A 17,571-nucleotide genomic window follows, 5' to 3' on the forward strand; every position below is an offset into this window, starting at 1 on the left:
GCTGGTATATTGTAGATAAATATTGTAGGTAAAGTCAGACCTTTCCTTAAAATGATAAAACTGAAAACTTCTTTATGATTGCGGGGAAAACAATACTACAGATTTCCAGTGAATCTATCTGGACCCCTCCCTCCCCCCCCCCCATAAAAAAATACAACTGCAGTTCTTGGTATAAAAAGGATAGCATATTTTCAAGTCACATGGGGTTAGTTTTCTTCTTCTTTTTTTTAAAACTACCAGGTGTATTACTATAAGATTTCATACATGATGTTGGGAGACATTATTCTTCAACCTTGCAAAATTCTGTGATACTTGCTAAAAAAGGGTATATGACCTGTTAGAGATTCAAGTTCATTAAAGACACTCAGTCGTGGCGAGTGGTTTGTGCGGCACGGAGACGAACGCAACACGCTGCGTCCCCCATTCTGTATCAAATGTAGTGACCCCCGAATGAGAATAGCGCTGGCTCAATGGGTCAGCGAAAATACGGTAGGCTACAAGAGAGCTCCCTGTGCTTATCTCCTAACCCAAAATGGCTGTCCCAGCGAGCCACGAGAGCTTCCGAATGGACGCACACTCTCAGTGCGCATGCGCATGAAGAGAGGCCAAAAGAGCCACGCGTCTTCTAGCCTCTCTCCTCCAATCACCGCAGCTCGCGGTGACAATATTTGTGTATGATGCGTACACACACACACGCACACACACACACACACACACACACGCCGCAGCGTCTTCTGGCCTCTCTCCTCCAATCACCGCAGCTCGCGGTGACAATGTTCGTGTATGATGCGTACACACACACGCACACACATACACTAAAACTTGTCTCAGTGGTAGCATTACACAAACTTCGGTCGTTCGGAGTTTACGTACCATTAGGGATGGCGATCGGCTGCCTTTAACAAAGCTCATACCCAGTTCACACTGGCTACAAGCACAGATGTTCAGTCTATCAGCTATTACACACTTTAAAAGAACCAAGAGTCCCACATATGAAGTGGGCCCTGATGAAAAGTCATGATTGCTAGTGACCTGCGACCTCACATTCAATCCTGCTTGGATCTGTGTCTTACCCTTACGGATGGGACATGGTATTAACATAAGTTTCTGAAATAGGATGTTGATTGAGACAGCTCTGATTTTTTAGCTACAATAAAGGTCCCCTTTTTTTGGGGGGGGGGGAGGGGTAATAATGAATCAGCTAACAATTCTAATGCTCTAAAATCTTCAAGGCACAAAGAAATGAAGCCACAAAATGGTGAAAAACTCAAGTCTTTACTTTCACCCTCAATCCCCACGGCTGCTAAAGGTTTCTACAAACACATAAAACATCTCACATTTACCTGCAAACATTATATTATTGCAAATATTTTTCATCATCCTTGTACCGATTCCAAGAATCGTAATTCTATTACGTCGAAAAGCCATCTAATGGAGACTAAACCGCCCCTTTCCCCCTTCCAATAACACCCCCATTCCCGGTATTCCCATACCAAACACAAAAATGGGTGGGGGAATGAAATAAAGGAATGGAAATCCACATATTAAGTTGCCTCGAGCATTACTTTCGAAAGTGACAGGATGTAGTCACTGAGGCTTGGCCTGTTGTAAAATGGATTATATCACACCACGCATTCACACTGATTTCTCTGTCAGAGTGTGAGTGAGTGAGGGGGGACAAGCGAGGGAAAGGCAGCTAGCGTACCGACTGTCGGGCCGGACTTGAACACCGTAGAAAAGAGAGAGAGAGAAAAAAAAAAAGTTTCAGCCTGACAGCACAAATCATCACAGCCTCAGTTATTCTCTGCATAATATTCAAATTGGTGCACGATACGCCAGCCTTGATTGATAACAATTTTATGCCACAGAGGAGGGCTTGGTATTCCATTCCCTTGCTCCTTCTCTCACAATCTCTCTCTCTCTCTATCTATCTACATATTTCTCTCTCTCTCTATTATATATATAGGTATATTTCTCTCTCTCTCTCTATTATACATATAGATATATTTCTCTCTCTCTATTATATATATAGATATATTTCTCTCTCTATCTATTATATACATAGATATATTTCTCTCTCTCTCTCTATTATATTGATGTATTTCTCTCTCTGTTATATGCATATATATATCTTCCTCTACTCCCTCTCCCTTTCTCTGTCTCTCTGTCTATCTATTTCTCATTATGAATATATCTTCTCCTCTTATGAAACGGCAGATTGGAACCAGTCTCCCATTGAGTTCCAAACCCTGGGGCATGCACTGGCATGGAAAGAGGATATTGACAGGAACAGGTGATTAAGCAAATATCATATATTGATATATAGATATATAGATGTAGATATGTATATATATATATATATATATATATATATATATATATATATATATATAGGTAGATAGATACCTAGATACAAAGATAGACAGACAGATAGATAGATAGATAGATAGATAGATAGATAGATAGATAGATAGACAGATATACAATAATTCTATATACTTTAAATAATCACCTGTTAACAATTTCATGTATGGTACATATACAATATATATGATCTATATGTATGTGGGTTTTTTCACCTATTTATTCATCGAATGATATATTAAATTAATTATGTGTCCTGTGTAGTGTGTTTGTTTTGCATTGGTTTAATTTGTTAACACGTATCGCAAGATTTTATTTCTTCACCCTCTTTTGTGAGACACTTATCACATTTATGCATCTGTCAAATAGGGCTATGTATAAAAGAAGTATTTTCAAACAGGGCCTTACAGGGTTAGAATAGAAGGACTACATGAATTACCACATGAAAGGTCTGAAAGTATGGGGAAGAATAGTGTATACAGCTGAAGGATCCGATGGTTTTGAACGCTTTCCACAAATAGACTCCAAGAAAAAAAAGACACACGAGTGGCAAAGCCATACAGCTTTAATATATATAGCCATAAGAGCACATGATATATGACAGTAGCAGGGGGAAATATGAGAGATAGAAAGGGAGAGGGAGAGAGAGGAAATGGAGGAATACGAAGGACGGGGAGAGAAAAATAGGGGGAGAGAGGAAAATGCGGAAAGTGACTGCAAAACAAGTGGTTTTGCATTCAGGGGCTTGTCAAATAAATCCCAGCGACTCGGGAGACAATTTTCTCCCTCTTCTCTCGCATAGATCAGCCGTGCGGCCGGCCACAAGCCGGCATTATGCATCAGGCGGTAATGAGGCAGCACTGGCAGTTCACTTTACGAGATGGCAGCCCACTTCACTTGACCAATCGTGTGACCATGTTACAAAGGGGCGAAGGAGGAAGGGGGGGGGGGGGAGTGGGGTGGGGAGTTACAGAACCTGCCTACGCCCTCTACTGTTAATGGCTTTCATGCCTCTTTGACATGGGAATACATTGTACGTGGGTACAGGATAGAACACACAGACATAGCTATGGATCATGAAATAATTTCACCAGCCATTTGAAGTACTAGTAACCATTTGATTTACCATAAAGGACACTTCATAATAAACTAACATAGCTAAGGTTCATGAAATAATCAGACTAGGCATTTGAAGTAACAATCTGGTGCATCACCAAGTGCACTTTATAACGAACTCAGATAGCTATGGTTCTTGAAATAATTCTACAAGCCATTTGAAGTAACAATCTGGTGCATCATCAAGTACACTTTATAACAAACTCAGATACTTGTAGTACCATATAAAATAGTGTACCATATACAGCACCACTGGTGGTCAGTGTATTGATTCATAGGAGAATTAACATACCACTGTAATAGACATTCTTCCCTTTTGATAAATAATAATCATTGCCTTACTTGTCTCTATTCCAGTGGACATTTAAGCAAATGTTCACATAAGCTTGATTAAGGCACGCAGCATCCTTGATCTACAAAACCACAGCTAGAGACGGCTTGCATAACATTGGCTCTCTTTATTGTTAGATAGGAGCACACAAACCAATCATTGTTACGACTAAGGCAATGATAAAAGTTGGCTGCAATTCCCTTTTGCTTCACAAAAGTCTTTTGTTGCGATGCCTGCCAGTAACCTGCAGGCAAACAAAAGAAGTAATTTTCATGTTCGCCGAAGAAAGAGAGTCTCCTTCGTTATAGCAAAAATTCCCAAAATGTCATCACGTTCATGCATAAGTTCCCATAGACTAATGTGATTGCTCATTCATGTGTTATTTTCATCATGTTGTTTTCACTTATGGAAACCCTTTATTTTTTCCTTCTGCCATTGCTAATCACTGATGCAAATAGAAGTATGCAGCAGGTCACATCACCACGGCACAAAAATTCATTCTGATGGTAACGACTGACAAAATATGCAATGCTCAGGTTTGCTGTACAGAAGGGAAGAAAAACAGCAAAAAAGAGAGAAAGAGAGAGAAGGGAAGAAAGAAAAAAAAAAGCCAAGCGATCCATTATTAAATGTTTTAACATACACAACAATGAGCAGTAATTACTGGGAGAAGTCAGTGTGAGCATGGACCATATTCCAGACGTTTGAGTTCATGCTACAGTTGTGTCTAATCACTCGAGAACTGAACGAACAAAAGCATGGCGCACAAAAGCCAAACAATATCGAAGGTTGTGCAATTCATTTCTCTCTTCTTCACTCTCTGTGTAAATTTCCCTCTTCTATCTCCTCCCAATCTCCCTTACATTTTTTTTCTTCCATCCATCTCCATCTCGTTCTCTCTGCCATTGTCTCCACTACTGGCATCTATGCAAATGCCTCCTCCTCATCCTCCTCCTCATCATCATCCTAATCTTCCTCCTGTCTGTCTTCGCCCTCCTGATTTGGTGTATGTCGTTCGATTATCCATCATGTATTACTGCATAAAGCAACAAGTTCTCCCCATCTCTAATGACATACTGAAACATCCTTTGGTTTCTTCTGACATTTTGTTCAGAGGTTCTCAGGAAACATACCCCCTGGACAATTACCCCAGACCCTTCCCCTATCCCTAACCCTAATACTGAACCTATTCCTAACCCAAACCCAAATTCTAACCCTTAACCTAACCCTAACTCATACTGTAACCCTAAACCTAACCCTAATCTTTACTCTAACATTATCACTAACCAGCATTTAGCCTGGGGGTAATTGGGGGTGGAATGGGGGTGGGGGGTTAATTGCCCTGATATGATTTTCAGACTACTCTTCGGAGTCTCTACCAGATGATCCACTATCACCAGTCCTCCATCACCATCCTCAGAGATTCTTTCAGTCCTTGTGCGATTGCACGAAAAGGGTTCCTATTCTTTCCAGCTTGCACTATCACACCCAAAATGAACATTTTAGTGGTTAAATTTCTGGGCATTGCAGTTTTGTTTTCTCTACTAATCTACCTCTCATTTCTATCTGTCTCTCTCCTTCTGCCTCTCTTTCCTCTTAATTTCTATATTCCCAACTTTATTTGCCTTTATTTCTCTCTTTTTTTTAGGTTACGCCGCATGTTCCTCCATCTATCGCACCCTCTCTCTCTCTTTCTCTTTGAGCCTGCTACACTGCCTTCTGCATAATTGCTGACTACTAATGAATTAACTTTCAAGATGAATGACGATCAAATGAACAATTATGTCAGCTTTTTCCATTGGCCATGTGATCCGGAACACAACGACTAGTCTTACCCATGTCCCATGCATAAATAACTCAAGAGGATATGTAGGATGTATAGAGGATATATAGTGGCAGCCACATCAGCTATACGCTAAAACCTTGTTCAAGTAGAAGTGCGTGATGTCAATATAGCCTAACTCCCAGGCTGTGGCCTGTTTTTCTACACTGATCTTCTAGATTTTTTTCTTCTTCTTCTTTTCAGTAACAAAGGTCATCTTTAAATGGGTATGTTTCTTTAAATGAAGGGGAACAGTTTTGACAAGAGTGTGACAATGTACAATGATTACAGAAACCAGTCGAATGTTCTATCTCATCAAGAGATTTGTGATTATTACACGTCGCATCTACCGCAGTTGCTATGGCAATGACTTTGATGCTTACAGCTGATATGTATGGCAGTAGCCATGGCAGCAGCAATTATCATACCTTGAGATTCCATGCAAGTGCTGAACTAAGTGGAGCATTATATCATACAGCTTGGAGCAAAGACTATCGAGATCCGTTTGCAGGGAACTGGACATAATGGATTTATTGACTGGGGGATGAGGGCAGTAAACTTGGTGATCACATGGACATACAGTTATATAGACACATGGGATCAAACAAACAGTTAGCGAGGGGAGAATCTTAAGTGATGACATACTGTATATTGCCTGTTCAAAACCACATGGGCACTATCATCACACAAAGTATACTGGAGTTGTTGTGTAAGGAGCAATGCCTTTTTTTTTTTCTTTCTTTTTTCAAATGACGATGAATGGCATTTTGCAGGATCGGACAAATTCGCTCTAATTGATGTTTTTCTATTGAGAAGAAATCAGTTTGATTCATGAGGAGTGTGTTTTTTTCTGTTTGAATGGAGTATGCAACTCCTGTCTATGAGCGTGCGTACCCTGATATTTGGCACACATGCTTTGCAGCCAAGTCTATACTTTTTGCCTGAAGCTACTAGTTCGTATAAACGATAATGACTGAGAATTCATGGACCAGGTCGCTTAGATCCAAATTTAGAGGGTTTTCATGTGAAATACCTCATGTCATTACCACAAGTATGCATGGGTCTTTCACAAGGAAAGGGATCCATCCAGGAGTGCAATGCAACATTCTTTGGGCAAATGGAATATGCTTTGCACCCCTGTTGCACCCCTGGAAGAAAGTGCAGCAACCTCACTGATTGAATGACGACCCCCCTCCTAGGGCCAGATTATGCAGAGGGTGGGAGTGCGGGTACATTTTGCTGCCTTCTTGTTCATGCTATGGCATTCAATACAGCCAGGAGTTCTAAGGCACTAAGGGCATAATTTGGGGCCCATTTACTCCTTGGGGCATAAATGAAGAGGGTGGATACCAGTGGAAGAACAAGAGGGTAGCAACCACTGGGGGTCAGTGGGGTGGGAGGGGGGAGATGGGGGAGATGGGGGGGGGGGGGAGAAGCAGTGTAAAAAGACAGGTAGAAAGATTGCTAGGAAGGTGTTTGTCCCCAGACCTTTGTAATAAAGTAGGTAAAGTACATGTACACCAATGCAATATCACCCCTTGACTGAAACTAGCATCATTGTTGGCCTACTTTGCTTTGTTGCGAGGCACCAACATAAGTAACAGCTGGGGTGGATGTTCTAGAGGTGGTGTTTACATTATGCACAAGTGTATTGACATTGTCATTCATTAAAAACTCAATGTACATTAGTTAAGTAAAGCCTGCATAGGTAGGATACTGTGGAATGGAAAACATACATTATGGAGCATGATAATTTCATTCATCTAGAAAGGAAATTAAGTCATAACTGCAAAGGTAGAGTTTACATACAAGTTGCTTCAATACCAAAACAATTATCCAATATGCACCAATTTATTCATTGCATATAAAAGCAGCTCAGTGTTATGAAACTTTTCAGAAGGTGCAATTTCATGATCAAATTCATACTTATGCCTAGTGCCTAGGAAAAGATAATTTTGAAACAAGCTATAAAAATTCTGTTCTTATGGGTTGATTATGTACATCATTTTCCCATACATTCTTAATTGTGTCAGTTTGAGAAATAATAACAAAATTACCCCCCCCCCCATTTTTTTTTTTTTTTTTGGGGGGGGGGGGGGGAGGGAGGGAAACAATATACTAAGAAAAAAAAGTACCCACAAAGCCATGAATACATGAACCCATATGACCATTTTGTCATTGACGAGACCTTTAGTATTTAAGCATCAGGCTAACACAAAAACTCAGTTATGACATGAATCACTTGTATCAAATCTTACCTGCTCGAAATAAACACACCCTTCACTCGTATGACAAAGAAGAAATCTAAAATTTCACAATCTTTTTTTTTTCTGATGATTTAAAGAAGTACATGTAGGCTTTTTTATTTTCAGATTAAAAAAATCCAACCCCAACAACAAAGAAAAACATGAAGGACAATGAGCTATTACCTGACCAGAGGGGGTAACCAGACTGGTTGAAGAGACCGAAGTCCATGTCTCTATGATGATGCACACACAAGAAGTAGTCTTTGGTCAAGACGTTTTGTAAGTGGTTGTCGGTCCACTGGAGGTCGCAGGCCTCTATCGCCCGTGTGAAGATAGTTCGAGGCCTCTCGCCGTTCCCTGACGGTCCTGAGGTGATGGTAGAGGAGATGGATGAGGAGGAAGAGGGGGAGGAGTGAGAACAGGAGCAGGAGGAACAGGAGGATAGGGAGGGGAAGACGAGCAGAGGGAGGGGGAAGGGAGGCAAAGACGGAGGGGAGGAGGGGAGAAGGGGGAGAAGGAGGAGAAGGAGGAGAAGGAGGAGGAGGAGGAGGAGGATGAGAAGGAGAAGGGGGAGGAGGAGGACAGGGAGGAGGGGAGAGGGATGAGGAAGGAAGAGAGAGGATAAAAGGAAGAGGGAGGAGGGGAGGAGGGGAAGGAGGAGGTAGAGGAAGAATAGGAGGACGATGACGACGAAGAGGGTGATGAGGAGGAAGGGGAGGAGGAGATGGAAGAGATGGAGGGAGGAAGCAAAAGAAGATAAAGAGGAAAAAGAGGAGGAGAAGGAGGAGAAGGAGGAAGAGGAGGAGGAAGAAAAAACATTTTCAAACTGCTATGATAACATGCTGCCTTTGTTTGACTCTTGTGATACCACTTAAAACTGATTCTGTACAAAATCCATGGCATTTAGAGATGGTGGATCTGAGAGACCTACAATAACGTTTCAACTTTTCTCTAATCTCATTGATATACAGGATTATTCCTTATCTGAGTTTACTTCATAAAATTTCACTTGAATACATCATGCCTAACAATCAGTTTCAAATGATTATCACCAAAAATAAAACTGAAATAGTATAAAAGTTGAATAGATATGTGACATGTGAACTCAATTATCTATAAAAATAAGGATTTCCGATGCTTCACTTTTGAGAAATATTTGCTGGCATCGAGACAGGTTGCTTCAAGGCATCAAAATCAAGCTTCTCAGTCGGAGATTCATCCTGCTTCCTTCAATGAAATAACAGATTCAGAGTACTGTATTTTACTTTGCCAGCAGTGAACAAGAATGGCACAATAATAAAAGAATCTATTCTATTCTATTCTATTCTATTCTATTCTATTCTATTCTATTCTATTCTATTCTATTCTATTCTATTCTATTCTATTCTATTCTATTCTATTCTATTCTATTCTATTCTATTCTATTCTATTCTATTCTATTCTATTCTATTCTATTCTATTCTATTCTATTCTATTCTATTCAATTCAATTCAATTCAATTGCTTTACAGAATCAGACAGAAGCACCCTTCTGGTCCTCACCAATGCTACCCTGAACTAGGTTATGGTTATATGGGACACACACAAGCTCATTAAATTCGCGTGAATTCATTTCATGTCGTATTGTTTACTTCCCTATCAAGTTAAAACATTATCCGAGAAAAGAGTATAAATAATGGCATCATTTTTTTTCTATTGACAGCAATATTTCATATCTCTTGGTCACTGCACCATCGTGAATGGATTACAGTCACACGACTTCAAGAAGAGGTCAATATAAACCTTTTTTCTCTAGTGGCCCGTTCGAGCCGCTACAATCTTTACATTTCAAATTTTGGTGGCCCGAATTTAAAAGGAACCATATCAATCTATTTCAAATCCTAGTTGCCCAATCAGGACACCAAAAGATATCCTTTTTTTTTCATATTTATTTGACAAGTTTAAAGTCTGACAAGTTTAAGGTCAAGTTGTTTATTTGTTTTGCTTTGTACTTTCTCTGTTCTGTTTTGCTTTGTTTGGTAAATATTGTTGATTTCTTGTATTTTGTTAAAATTGTTTAAGGGCTTTGTGTCTGTTTAGAAAAAGCACTATATAAATATTGGTTATTATCATTTGGTGGCCAAGCATAAACTTTTGGTGGCCTATGGCAACCGGGCCACCGGGCCACCGGGCCACCAGGACACCGGGACACCGGGCCACTAGACCACCGGTATGAAAATGTTGAGTCAGCATACCAGCACATACCTGCCACATTGTTTATTGCACCTGGTCCTGGGTTTGGAATATTACTGCGGGCGTCGGCGTCTTCCAGCGGACAGAGGTCGTTGGAACTCCACTGCCGTAACCTCTCCCTCCACTGTTCCTTGTCCCGTACTGAGTACCCTGGGTTCATCACCACCACCATCCATAGCAGACCTGGGGGAGAGACAAAGAGATGACGAGACACTGAATATATATATATATGCACAAGAAAAATGGAAGAATAAAACATATTTATCTATATATATCTATAAACTTTTTTCTCTTCTTTTATATATCACATTAATTACATTCTGTATTTTTATTTAACCCATCTGTTCTGCATCAGTGCACTCAGACCTGCATGCATGAAGTGGTATATGAATGTTATTCATCATTCTTCTTTATTTATCTATTAATATTATTCATTTATCTATTTATTTATCAATAGTACTAGCAGTTGTAGTAGTAGTAGTAGTAGTAGTAGCAGTAGTAGTATCTTCCTATCTACCTGTATCCTATATTATGGATATGAAGCAAAGGTGTTTTTTTTTTTTTGGGGGGGGGGGGGGTTCAATGTTTTGATTTATGATTTGTTATTGGAATAGATTGGAAATGATTTGCCAGTTTTCAAACCACCAACACTGTTATGCACATTTTAGCACTTTAAGTTGATATTCATCTATCCCATATTTTCCTCCAAAACATACATTTGAGATGGCAAATGGAAAAATATGCAAATATGAGGAGAAAACGACAATGTCCACAATGGTAATGTCTACCACCAAGAAAAAAAAAATATCTAAAGAATCCATCTTGAAAACAAGAGTATCTATAGGCATCCTCTGCTCTGAAAGAGACTTGAGGAAAAAAAAGAGAGTATAACTCTGCATTGAAAACAGCAGTTACATTTTGAAAGAATGCAGGAAAAAGTGCAAACATCTAGGACTGCACTTTTTATCATTTCATGCAGCCACACAAGATGAAATGAGAATCACTGCGGCGAATCTCATTTTTCTCCTGTTGTGGCCCAAAAGTACGAACAGATGCGTTACGACACGTGTTCCACTGCTACGGAAAAGTGACGAAAGACAAAGAAAGAAGACGAGAGCGACTGGAGCTCTGGGAATCGCCAGAGACCCTCCGCACCTTTCTGATAAGCTCGCTTTTCTCGAGCCAAATTTCTGATTTTGAGGAGTGAAATGATAAGACGGACAAATGGATTTGTTTGAGAGAGATTTCCTTATAGTCATTTTTTTTTGCCCTTTCTCTCAAGTTCTGGTTGAATTAGATCACGCCAACACATTAATCCAATCTCCACTTCTTAACATGCACAGTCCCACTGGAATGTGCATGGGCCTTCTACTTTTTTACCTCTCTTGACAATAGCTACGATGTTTCTGATGAGAAGTGTCAAATTCCTTCTCAGGCTGCTTTCGGTTTGATAAGAGTTTGTTTCATTTTCCAAACATTCTCCGAGCACATGTCATTGTTTTGTGTGTTTGATTGGACTACTAAACCAAAGGCAGCTTGAGCATTGAGTGATGTTTCGCAGTAAATCATATACTTTGTGGATGTGATGTACGTGTTTCGTTACATGCTGCATGAGTTGCTGATGATCTGCATTGCGACCACTCACACCTGCTGTAAAATATACCATTACAATTTAGGCGTGCAAATTTCTGCTTGATCCATTTTCCGATTCTGACGGAAAGCATCACAAGTAGAATAAAAAGACTGTGATGTTTGGGGATATGTGTTCCATCTCCACAACTGATTTGCTGGACTGTGCATCCATGCAAATTCAGATGACAAGAAAACTTTTGTTGGATCTTCCACGGCGTAATCTGTGCATGGCCATGGTCATCCAACACACAGTGCAGCCCCACCCCTCCCCCCCCAAAAAAAAAAAACAAAACTGACCTAGTATTCGCAGATTTCATCACAAAGGTACATGTATGAGGATGGAGCTCCAGAGATTCCCAGCGTTCCACACCAATCTGACACCTGAAGGTGGAATTATGCAACTTTTGGTGTGTTGGTGGTGTTAAGTCAAAACAGTCCTGGGGGTGTTTCATAAAGCTGTTCGTAAAGTTACGAACAACTTACGAGCGACTGGTGATTGGTTCTTGTGCTAAATTATAGAAATTCTGATACATATAGCACATCAGAACTGATCACCAGTCGCTCATAAATTGTTCGTAACTTTACGAAGAGCTTTATGAAACAGGGCCCAGCATGCCTCATTGCTGTCCAAAATGAATGAAGACAATTTTGGAATGTACAAAAACATAGTCCCTTGCAGTTGGACCAGTGTTCTTTACTCTACAATAATAATCTGCTTTTCCTAATGGCACTGACACAGACATCAGCTTGGCAATATATTCAAAAGTATGCATCACGTCGCTGAGGAAACGTGAAACGACTGACGTTTTTTGCCATAAAATAAGGCAATGAAAGCAGCGTCGGAACGAGTCGTGGAGGCTCTATCATCTCTTGATGGGGAACGTCGGCAAAACATGTCGCCTGAATGTATCATTTCACCCGTGCGCCTACACGAGGAATTCCTTTTTTTTCTTTTGATAAGGTGTCTGATAAGCCCTATCTGCCTGTGACAGATGGGTGACACAAATACATGCAAGACCATCCAAATCTCAAAGACAATCCATGAAGATTTGAGAAAACGTTTTTCAAAGAAAATCTGGTTGTCGATAACGCCAGGCCAAAGAGATTCGCGGTGAGATTGATTGATGATATTGACAGTGATATCCTTTCCCCAGAACAGCTGGGATGGCACACTTCTTTCCTCAGATAACCTTAACCCTCACACCTGAAACAAAAATCAAGTCAACAAAACAAAGATGCTGTCCACTGGGGAGGGGGGGAGAATATCACATGTCTTTTAACGACATTGTAATTCTGAAACACATCATCATTCTGAGCTTCCATGCAATTCATCTGTTCTCATCACGCACTTCTTCTTTTCTATTCCTATTTTCATAGATGAAAACTACAAGTCCTACTGTAAAATAATACAGCGGATTTGAACACTAGGATTTGACAATGCATATAAAATTAATTCTGATATTATTCACTCTTAGTAGAAAACAAATTCATTCAAAAAAAAAATGCTCAAGCTTAATGAGATACGTAAAAAAGAATGCATTTTGCATTGCAGTCCTCTAAAATGACCCCATTTGAAACTATCATGTACTGTAAAAGTGGATATTTTCGCGTGACTAATTTTTCACACTCGGCGGGATAAGAAGAGTTTCGCGTGTTTTTACTTCCGCGGAATCATGACATCAACTATTGGAACATATGGCAAGAAAAACTATTCGCGTGCTTTTATTTCCGCGCTAATTTCGGGTTGCGTGAAAATTTCAACACCGCGAATATGTCCACTTTTACAGTATATTGTTCTGTTGAGAAATGAGAAGGAGGAGCTAGGAGGCAGAGGAGAGGAACTTCATGGGTAAACCGTTGCCCCCCTGGAAGACCCCAGGTATGGCAGAGAACAATGTTTCCTGTGTAAGGAATGTCATCTACTTGGCCATGGGAAGAGGAAGGAGCGGCAGGAGGTGACAGGTTAGGATGGACACAGAGGGCGCCGCTCCTCTCAAACCTTCTGCATGCACGGCAGTAAATTTAAAAAAAAAATGATAATAATAACAATGTGACTAGAACTCCGCAGAAAATATATGCGAGTTCAGCAATGTGTGTCTTTGAGAAGGATTCATCGCAAGGAAATTATTTGTGGAATAAATAGAGTGGCACAATGGCAACAGATGAGCAATGGTCTGAATGACAATTGTCATATAAAAGTGGGCATTATGAACATTTACCAAGAAAAAAAAAGAGCAATTTAAGCCAAAGCCACACAAACACACCGTCACGCTGGCCACTGGAGGAGATTATATCTGTCCAATTTATCTTCTTCCATCGACAGAACTAAAAATCCTCAAAGGCAATCATTTTGCCATGATTTATCACTTTTATAGAATTGTTCATCTCTCACATGAAATGGGCAAAAATTATGACTCAAGGTACTCACCACTGAGACATTTTGATTTGTCACCCTTCACATTCCTAATGACCAAAAAATGTGATCATTTTTCGTGATATGTCTGTTAACAATTTTTTTTTTCATTTTTGTTTAATTAGTATCAACATGAATCATTATGCACAGTTACAAAGTAGCTATATCAGCTAATTTTTGCCTTGCATCAAAGAGCTTGCAGCATAAATAAGCTAAGAGAGATTTGAATGAAATATGAACATGTTTAAAAAGTGGGATCTATAATACAGAAAGGAAAATTATGCTCAGATGCAAATAAATCATCAGGGTATGCATTCAAATGGCCAGCATGTGCTTTTGCCACTCAGCATTTGCGTGAACAATGGGGAAAACATATCTATGGAGACCCCGCCTTTCACAATCATATCTTGATATTCGGATGTCTGCGAAAGAGCACTCCCCTTTCTCAATTTTATGACGGCTACTGGTTTACTGGCAAAATGTTTCAGCAGACAACAGTTGTTTCCACTTTCACTGCATGAGACTGTCATCTCATCTCCTGCAATGAGTTAAGTACTGACACACTGAACAGCAAACAAGCACATGATCTCATGAAAAGGGGGTAAGAATCTATGAACATCCCCCCCCCCACAAGATAAGCAACTATCAAAACTGCAATAGTTCAAGAGTTATTTGATGAGTTTTGTTAAGTGAAATCACAACTAATGATACTAGGAAGTATCTCTGCCTTTTGTCAAGTGTATACATTGGTACTTGGTATCACGAATGTTGGTATAAACATTTTTTTTTTCTGGATTACACTAAATGATCAAAGTTGATGTTGGCAACAAGACGCCCTCTACAAAACGGATGGGAGAGGGAGAAATTATGAACAGACTTTGTCATAGAAAAGTAAGCATTCTGACCAAGAAATCATACGGCAGAATTGAGAAGAAAATGGCTTCAGTGACGTCTTTGAGTGCATGCGTCCACAGTCTTTACAAATGCCTGCCTTGAGTGTGATTGTTGCCTTTCTGGAGGTTTGTGAGGGAAGTATTGACGGCCTCGTTGGACATTTTATTTACCGACACGAGATCAAACACGAACGCTGAGACTACTCATGAGATGCACAAACAAGAAGGGCAGGGACACACGCAGAGCTCAGCTCTCGCCACACCAACGGCTATTTGAATGACCTTTACATATCCACATCAGGCTCCATGATGGTGGCGTAAATACTGTCGGCTAAATGAGCGGCTAATCAATAAGGAGGCTCTCTGATGACATCAGCCTAATGTGCGGCTACACGTCGTCATCTGACGGCCGCGCGGACGTCAGTCGGCCCTTTCAAATGAAACCGATGTAACGTCAACGCCATTGTGGATCTCCTTCAGCGCTTCTCTTTCTGGCCAACACAACTATCTCGAAAAACTTTACACAACACGTCAAAAATTTTCTCCTCTTCCTTATCCATCCTCAGAAAATCTGAAGTTAAAACCTTGCCATTTCGTCAATTCCATCATGACAAGTTTCTCCAGACAACAGCATTATTGAGACTCACTTGAACTTTGCGGAGCCTTACCCTTTTAGTTGTTGTCCGACGAAGCCGACATACGTACATCACGTGCGTAAATCAAAACAGCAACAAACAGCTCCAAAATATTGACCACAAAGATAAAAGACAAAACTGCATGGAAAAACATTGTAGAGCTGTAGGTGTTGTTCCAAACGGAGGAAATGAACGCATTTACTTTCACTGTTTTCTTGCTGTGGTTCTTGCTCTTGTTATTGTTGTTGAAAGTTCATGAGCAGTCAGATAATGGTATCATAACAGAAGGTGTAGCCAGTATATGATGTACTTGCCCGACCCAAAGCAATGAAAACAATTCTTGAATATCAACATGTTTGCTTGTAACTGCTGTCATTGCATACCCTGACTAGCATGACATTAAAAAAAAGGAACAAACTTGCTTTTCTGACGTGAGAGCTTAACATTCCGACAATCAAATTTGACATAACCTCTAGATCAGCCACAATATGAAACCATAACATCTTTTTGCGCATGTATTTTCCTAACAGACCCTAACATCATGCATTGCGAGTCATTTTACTTCACTTACTACATACGTATCATGTACATTTGCATTTAATGATTCCACTGATATCGATATGGATCTTGGATTCTGCAGTGCTACATTTTGTCATCTGGAGAACACACAGTGAGATGTTGTCTGGGACACCGATACAGTTGGAACTGAATCGTCTCAGGTACATATTACCTTGGCTGACCTGCTGAACTTTGGCACCAAAAATTAATGGTACACATTGTTTGCTCTAGTTGTGTAAAGTGTTTGTCAGACATAACAGGTGGGCGTACAGCTCACCAGTTCTCATGGTCTCCACCATGGAAGATTTCTGAACAGCATCTCCGCTTGAATGTAATTTGGAATGTGCCAACTTAAGAGCAATAACCCTTGTCCGAGTTTCATGGCCAGATGCACCTATTCCCAAACTGAAATAAGGTTAGACGATGGTGTTTGCTAAGAACTTCTTTGGTGAATGCATGCTGTAATACAGTTTGATTTGTGGTGATGTGCTGGAATATGTACCTGTGCCACACATGGCACACAATTGTCCTAAAAGGTTACTGGTCCTCTCCCGCAATTTCCATCCTCGATATTGTCTGAAGAGGACATCTGATGTCAGACAAGCATTAGACAAGCTTGAGCTCAAGTGGCAAAGATGTCTGCCAACATGAACATTTACTCACATTTTTTTCTATTCCCCTGGAGTTTTCTTTTATTGCTCTGAAAACCTTGCTCTCACCGAAGACACAAATGATTTGAAGCGTCATTTGAATATTTCATCATGTTCATAAAACAAAGATAGTGATGTATTTCTCCCTCATGAGATATCTTTTTATAATAAACTACAACTTGTGGTTATGACCATTATTTTCAACATGCATTCAGATTTAAAACTTTATAGCTTTGAAGCCTCACCAAAATCAATCGTTCCATTTTAGACTACTTAAAGCAAAAACATAAAGAAGTTAAAGTTTGATTTCAACTGACCTCCTTGTTGAAGTTTAAATTGCTGTGTAGCTCATTTGTGTGTGTGTGTTCTAAAACATTTTGATGGTGTTGAACTAAATATCTAACTGTTTATTAAGTACAATAACACCAACAAATAAACAATCAATACAAGTTATAGAATATCAAATAAATGTTGAAAGTGCATGGACCATCCTTCCATTGTCTGGTTAAAAGATTCTATTTCTGTTGGACACCTAAGAAATATTTGGCAAATATGAAATGTTTCCTACATGTATGATGAACAGTATTTTAAGCAGTATAAAGAAAGGGCTTTAATCTGTGTGTACACTATAAGTAGCATTCTATTGATCAATGCTACAAAATCATGGCAGAAAGATATGA

At 39.9% G+C, this 17,571-nt stretch overlaps 1 protein-coding gene across 1 annotated transcript in view; it reads right to left on the reverse strand.

Annotated features, from left to right (window-relative positions):
* The window catches only part of LOC139731515 (zinc finger SWIM domain-containing protein 5-like), a 53,181-nt gene that overhangs the window by 11,377 nt on the left and 24,233 nt on the right, over positions 1-17,571 (reverse strand). The window contains exons 4-5 of the mRNA XM_071642399.1: positions 10,123-10,293; positions 8,063-8,245 (exon numbers count right to left, since the gene is read on the reverse strand). Coding sequence (XP_071498500.1) covers positions 8,063-8,245; positions 10,123-10,293 — 354 coding nt within the window. The remainder of the gene's footprint in view (positions 1-8,062; positions 8,246-10,122; positions 10,294-17,571) is intronic.

The sequence above is a fragment of the Diadema antillarum genome, unplaced genomic scaffold, assembly GCF_040938485.1.
Source record: "Diadema antillarum isolate AM-2024a unplaced genomic scaffold, OU_Dant_1.0 seq00000376_RagTag, whole genome shotgun sequence".
Lineage (NCBI taxonomy): Eukaryota > Metazoa > Echinodermata > Echinoidea > Diadematoida > Diadematidae > Diadema > Diadema antillarum.